This window comes from Epinephelus lanceolatus, chromosome 6, assembly GCF_041903045.1.
Source record: "Epinephelus lanceolatus isolate andai-2023 chromosome 6, ASM4190304v1, whole genome shotgun sequence".
NCBI classification, from domain to species: Eukaryota; Metazoa; Chordata; class Actinopteri; order Perciformes; family Serranidae; genus Epinephelus; species Epinephelus lanceolatus.
In genome coordinates, this window is record NC_135739.1 from 30,285,896 (window position 1) to 30,292,589 (window position 6,694).

At 40.5% G+C, this 6,694-nt stretch overlaps 1 protein-coding gene across 1 annotated transcript in view; it reads right to left on the reverse strand.

Annotated features, from left to right (window-relative positions):
• Positions 1–5,128, reverse strand: part of cachd1 (cache domain containing 1) — a 117,539-nt gene extending 112,411 nt beyond the window's left edge. Inside the window, exon 1 of the mRNA XM_033621949.2 lies at positions 4,558–5,128. Coding sequence (XP_033477840.1) covers positions 4,558–4,806 — 249 coding nt within the window. The 5' untranslated portion in view covers positions 4,807–5,128. The remainder of the gene's footprint in view (positions 1–4,557) is intronic.
• Between the last annotated feature and the right edge of the window lie 1,566 nt (positions 5,129–6,694).

The following is a 6,694-nucleotide window of genomic DNA, read 5'->3' on the forward strand; positions in this document are numbered from 1 at the left end:
AATCATTTTTTAATGTGGAAAACTATTTCTTAACTTTCTGATTCATACTCTGAGAGACAAAGCCAGTATGCAATGAATTTAAAAAAAAAAAACACATTAAGTACGACAAAAATGTAACATGGAAATGATGGATGTTAATGCATAACACTAAAACAGCTGGGTTTATTTTCGCTACACTAATCAAAATACCACGTATACAAATTTGGGAGAAACTGGAATGTGTCTGAAATACTGCTATTGCGATAAACCTGACAACTATAATAACTGCATTGTCATGAACCTGTCAGCAAAGCAGAGCTGAAAATAGAGATTTATTGGCAACTATTTTCATACTTAATTGTTTCAGAGTTGTTGTTTTTTTAATGCCACAAACATTCACCAATTCTGACTTCTCATAATTGAGATTTTGCAGCATTTCTTTGTCATTAATGACAGTAAACTAAATTCCTAACTTCGACACAATACCTTAAAAATTAGAAATATCCGGTACCATTTTAGATAAGATCGATTTAACTGACATTGAGGGCATATTTTTTTTTTTTTTATTAAAAGATAACTATAACAAGGTTATAACATGACAACGTACTTTTCTTTATTTGGTTGATAGCGGAAAACAGTAGAATGACTGTAAACATTTGCAATAATTAAAACTTTTTTTTTGTGGTAGTGGACACGTTCAAAAGCCTTTGATACTGCCATACATTCAAAATGCAATGAAGTGCAAGTAAAAACAAAACCATGCTGTGAAAGCCTATAAACAACTGGAGTGAATGAGACGTGAGACAAGAGGACAGCACTGTGAGTGGGCAGGGCTGTGGGCAGCGGTGTGTGTGTGTGTGTGTGTGTGTGTGTGTGTGTGTGTGTGAACTTGCTGTCAGAGAGAAGAGAGGGCAAGAAAGTATAGTGAGGTATCGGTGCAGCAGAAAATCTGTATTTAAATCGTTTCAAATACTTAAACCATATGGATGGTAGAGTCGGATTGATACTGAATTTTTCTGACAGATTCTAATCCCAATATTTTTCTGTTTTTATCCGTCAAATATGGTTATCAAACACTTCTGGTGATGACATGTAATAGGCGGGAAATTTACAGTTTAAAAATAACCTTAACTGTCAACTGTTTCACTTATGTAAAAAATGATATCAGAGCATTGAAACAGAAAACTTTAATGGGAATTTCATAATTAGGCATTTTTTCTGCATTATCCTTTTTCATATCAGTGTGTGTTGGACAACATACACCAATACCGATACGTACCTGTGATAGGCCAATATCGGCCCACTGATATATCAGTCAGGTTCTAATCTATAAATCCATATTTTTGACTCACTATAGTAAACCCTGAAGTTGTTTGGCTCTGAGAAATTTCAAATGGGCATGATTGACATTTCATAGACTAAACTAATGATTAAAAAAAAAAAATCAAGAAAATGATCAATTAATCAATCATTAATCAAGCAGCGCTACAGCAAACTTTACAGTTTGTAGTTGCATAGCCTAATGAAATTTACAAAAATGGATAAACCTAAGTGGAGTAGACTGAAGCAGAAAACCTTAAAAATAAAAACATTTAAACTTCCCAGGGAACTGCTTTCACACCATATCTGAGAGAAGAACATCCTCTGAAAGTTGACCTGTCAGCTTAAACACTGTGTCGACTGTACGTCCTCACGTCCCCTGATAATTAAGTAACTCAATGACAGATTGAACAAGGTTGACCCAGTGACTCAGAAGCACTGACAAGGAAAGCCTCAAATTACACATCTGCCAGAGAATGAGGGGTGGAGCGGAAAGAGGTAGAGTTACGTTTTTAACCGAGATGCTTGCTTGATAACAAAACCTTTCAGATCTGAAACAGTAGAACATTAACTGTTGCATGTCGATGCCAAAAAAAGGAAACACAAAAATGTCTTAGACTGATGATGAATGTCAGCTGTGGCACCAGAAATCATGAGATTAATGATGCGCTTAAAAACAAACTAATTTTAGGGGGGAAAATCAGTGTGGAAAATCACTGCCTTCTTAACTGCGCAGGACAAAATGCCAAAGACACCGAAAGATTAAGTGAAATCTAGTCCAACGGACACACCTGCAGACGGCCAGTCAGGCCACATCTGAGCATCCGAGCAGGTGTCCACACAGACAGCATGGCCAACAGATTGCTGCAGTTGTTTTCACGGGCAGATGCGGACTATTTTTACTGGATGCACATCTCTCACATTCGGGGGAGAAAACCACTCTGACAAATCCATGAAATGCACCGCTTCAATCAAACTCACATTAGCTTCATGCCAAGTCAGATTTTCACAGCTTGTACAACAACATGATTGCCTCAAAGCTGTTTTCCCACGATATGGGGGGATGATGCCGGATCCACGCCTTCATAAATAATCTGAAATGGTGTCATTAAAAATAAAGTGAGTGAGAAAAGCCAAAATGATTCTGCATTACTTACATCTTTGCAGCTGATGGGACAAGTTTACTCTGATTTGAGAAATAAAGATGGGTGATTATTTTGACTGTACACACCAGCAAGGGCAGAAAACAAAAATAATACAGAGCATAAAAAGATAGACTGCACAAACAGCAGAGAGAATGATGGGAGGGACAGGAATGAGACACAAACTGGAGCTCAAGGAAGGATGAGCGGTGACAAAAGGCGGATCCAGGGGGATCAGAGGAAGCCCTCAAAGGCGACTCCCAGAGCCGGGATGAAGGCGGCTCAGTGTGGAAGCAGAGAAGATGAAACACCATTTGGGGGCAGGGCCCCCCCGCTGCCTCGCCTCTGTGTTCAGGGCCTGTGAGCTCCTCTGCCTCTGAAGTGCTAAACACCCCCCTTCGCACCCTGCAGCAGCCGGCACTGCACCCTGCACCTCCTGCCATTTGGTGACTCGACGCAGATCTGCACGCATGGACGTGGCAAAGTAGTGTTTTCGCTGTGTTCAGAATAAATCAGGGCAGCAGCAAATGATTATATTCATTATCGATTAATATGATTATGTTCTTGATTAATAATTTTGTTTAAAAAATGCCAGAAAAGAGTGAAAAATGTCTACTGTCTGTTCGACCGATAATCGAAAATCAAAAGCTTCCAGTTCATTATCAAATCAGACAAACATGAACGGCAAATCCTCAGAAATGAAAAGGTGGAACGCAGGAGTGTTTGGCTTTTTTTTTTTTTTTAAATAAAAATATATTTTATTTTCAAAATATTTGTCACTTCATTTTCTGTCGACCAACTAATCGATTCACTGACTTATCATTTCAGATCTAATGCAGTTTGTTTCAAAACTAAATGATTTGCTGTTACTATCATTAGGAAAACCAGCAAACATTTACATTTTATAAGCTATAAAATTTAGTTTCAGCATATCTGCTTCTTAAATTGATGAATGACTGATCATTTCTGCTGTAAAATCAGTGATCGGTCAAGATTTCTTGACATGGACACAATGGGGTTACTACTAGCTAGAAAAATGGGTGTTATGTCTCAAACATGGACGAAAAAAAGGACACAAAAATCCTGTCAGCAGAAATCAGAGCTGTAACAATAACTCAATTAATCGATGACAGAAAATTAATCTACAACAATTTCGATTATGGTCATAATTTAAGAAAAAGGAAATCACAGGTAACAGCTTCTCTTTGCTGCTTTTTTCATTTCTGTATCATTGTAATCTTGCTATCTTTTGGGGTTTTGGACTGCTGGTTGAAAATAAGCATCTGGAGCTCTGGCAATTCATGATGTGCATTTTATACTAGTTTATTCATCAAGTATTCCAAAAAAAGCATCAATATCTTCACTGACAATGACAATAGTAGTTAACTGCAGCCCTGATGGAGACAATGTGTTTCCATCTACATGATGTGCTCACTAAATCTGATGTATTGTTAGTATTTAATCATGAGCAGCATCAGCTGATTTTCCTTTGGGGTTGTGAGCTGCAGCCAGCTCAGATAAAAATGGATTTATATTCCTGTTATTTGATGTTGAGGAGACCTACAAAAGCACAGATTCTCAGACACACTGGAAGGCACGTTAAAATACAACCAGCTTGTTTTATTACCTGCACAATGGCATGTGTGTATCTTTGTAACCAGGCATAGTTTAATGGCTCTGGATGGGGGCCAATCCACTATGAATTGTTTCATAGGTATAATCAACGTAGGTGACAGTTGATTCACCTTTTCAGCACACACACACACAGGATGTGATGAAATGGTTGAGGTTTGAATAAATTGGTCTTTTTCAGCAGATTAGGAAATAATAAAAGGTGAAACACAAGCCGCCCTGAGCACCAAACCTCCAGCGTGTTGATGTCCCAGATAAATGCGTCCCAACTTCAAAGCGCCTGTTGTTGCTCTGCGACCAAAGAGCTTATTGTTTCGTAACACTACAATATTTCTGTCAACAAAGTTTCCCTCTGGTTATTACATTATCTCCCTGTTTTTCCTGTATTTGTGCCAGTTTGGACCTTTTAACCAGTTCCATGTGGCACAGGCATATCTCAGTTTAACCCAAGCAAAGGCACAGTAAAACACTTCTCCACGTTTACCTGCATAGTAAAGACTCCCAGCTCCTGAGAGGACAGCTTTTTCATCTGGTCGGCCAAAACTTGCGCTTCTTCCAGGATGGAAAACTCCGTCTCGGCTTCACAATATCCACAAGAAAGAGCCGAGCAGATTAAAACGAAGCTCCAAGAAAAAGCCAACAAGCTCCAGTGACCGCGGAGGTGTTTATCCCGGAAAGCAGCGCGCGTAGTCGGCGTCAAACACAGAGGTTTGTCCCCAGTCCGCCTCGCCATGATGGCTGTGGGTCTACAAGGCTGGAGAAACACCGAGTCTGAACTGGTGGCGGAAAGAAAAAACTTCAAGGGAAACTACTTTTACAACTTTGCAGCGTAGAGGACGTGTGTCGTGTCTCTCCGGTACAAGTCTCCAACATTCACAGCAGAGCAAACCATCGCAGCTCCCGGAAAACCCTCACGAGAAGAAAATAGATCCATGCGTGGAAGGAGACACGTTTTTAATTTCTTTAATGTTGTTGGTGTTCCGTCTTCGGTCAGTCGTCCCAACTCCTGGAAGTCTGGCAAAGTGTGTGTGAGCCGGAGATTCACCACAATGGGGGTGAAAGTGGGAGGCGTGGAAACACAAGAGTCCTACCGGCGCCTGGATCTCTGGATCAATGGATCAGGGTTTCATGGCGCCTTCAGGTGCTGCTGGGAAGAGAGCTAAAAGGAAAAGGGCGGCGTTGAGTGACTCTCTAATCACTCAAATTCGATACGGAAAGTTATTACTTTGAATCGACCTGTCCAAATGTCAACGACAGACCATATAAAGTAGTTTCATATGTGCAGCATTCAGCAGAACCATGGTAAGGATATTAGAAAATCCGAGAAAATCCATGAATTCAGGGCCCCTCAACGCACCCTACCACTAACACCTCCCCCTTTGAACAAGTTTTAACCAGGCAGTAAAAAGGAAGTATGCAAAGTGAACTAAAATGCCTGCAAAATGTGGATACCTTTACATTTTATGTATCAAGTTAACTGTAAAGTCTGTTTCCAAACATGACGACCTGACTGCAGTTTCAAATCCTTCACATTGCAAGGAACACAGTTCTAATGGCCACAGAATTCCTGGCTTAAAAGGCAAGTCCATTTTAATTACACAACCAAAGAATACAAATTTTACAGTAGGCTAGAGCATAGTGTACGATAAGTAAAAACCTCAATCTAAAAAACCAGCCAATGCCCTCCACGTGTGAGTTGCTTCCCCCAGTTTCCAAAAAAACCCTATATTCCCACAAATTAATACAGAGGCCATGAACACTGTGCCATATAGGTCATTGATGGTTAAAGTGGTCCAAAGCCTTTCTTTGCAGGTATGTAATAATTTACAATTTTGTATGGCCCAATGTGCAAAAAACGGTTGTTTTATACAGTGAGATGACTGGTCAGGATTTGGTGCTCTCACCACCACAGTTTGGGTTCGATTCCCAGTCAGTGAAGCTACTGTTTTGGGACAGCACTAGCTTTGTCTGTGGGAATTTGGCTTGGGAATTAGAGGGTCGCCATTTTAAGTGCCCATACTGACCAAGTATGGAGTGTGGACAGGCAGCAGGAATGGCGTCAGTTTGCCTTCTGTGTCCTTGAGCAAGGCACCAAACCCCCAAACTGCTCCAAAAGCGCTGTACCATGGCTTATCCTGCGCTACCCCCCTCATTTAATGCACGTGAGTGATGTTTGAGCATAAAAGAGGGGGATACAGAGAGTTACATTTCAACTGCCAATTGCCTGATTGTGTGGCTTGATAAATAAAGAAAATTAAAATTGAACTAATTAAATTAAAATGCTTCCACAAGGGTGCCCAGTGGATCAGTGGGTAGAGCAGGCGCCCCATGTGCAAAGGTAAGGTCCTTGCTGCAGTGGTTGTGTGCTCAATTCCAGCCTACGGCCTCCTGCTGCGTGTCGTCTCCCCTCTCTCCCCTTCACACCTCTGACCAACCTGTCAGTAAAGGCCCTAAAGCCCATAAAAATAATCTTTATAATGCTTCCATGGCCATCAAAATATTCCATTAATCCCAGTAACTCTTAGTGTCGTTTCTTTTCTTTTTATCATCTTGAATTGAGCTTGCTGTGAACAGGGCCTTTAGTTGTTATGATGCTATAGGATCACTTTAGAGCTTTTCTG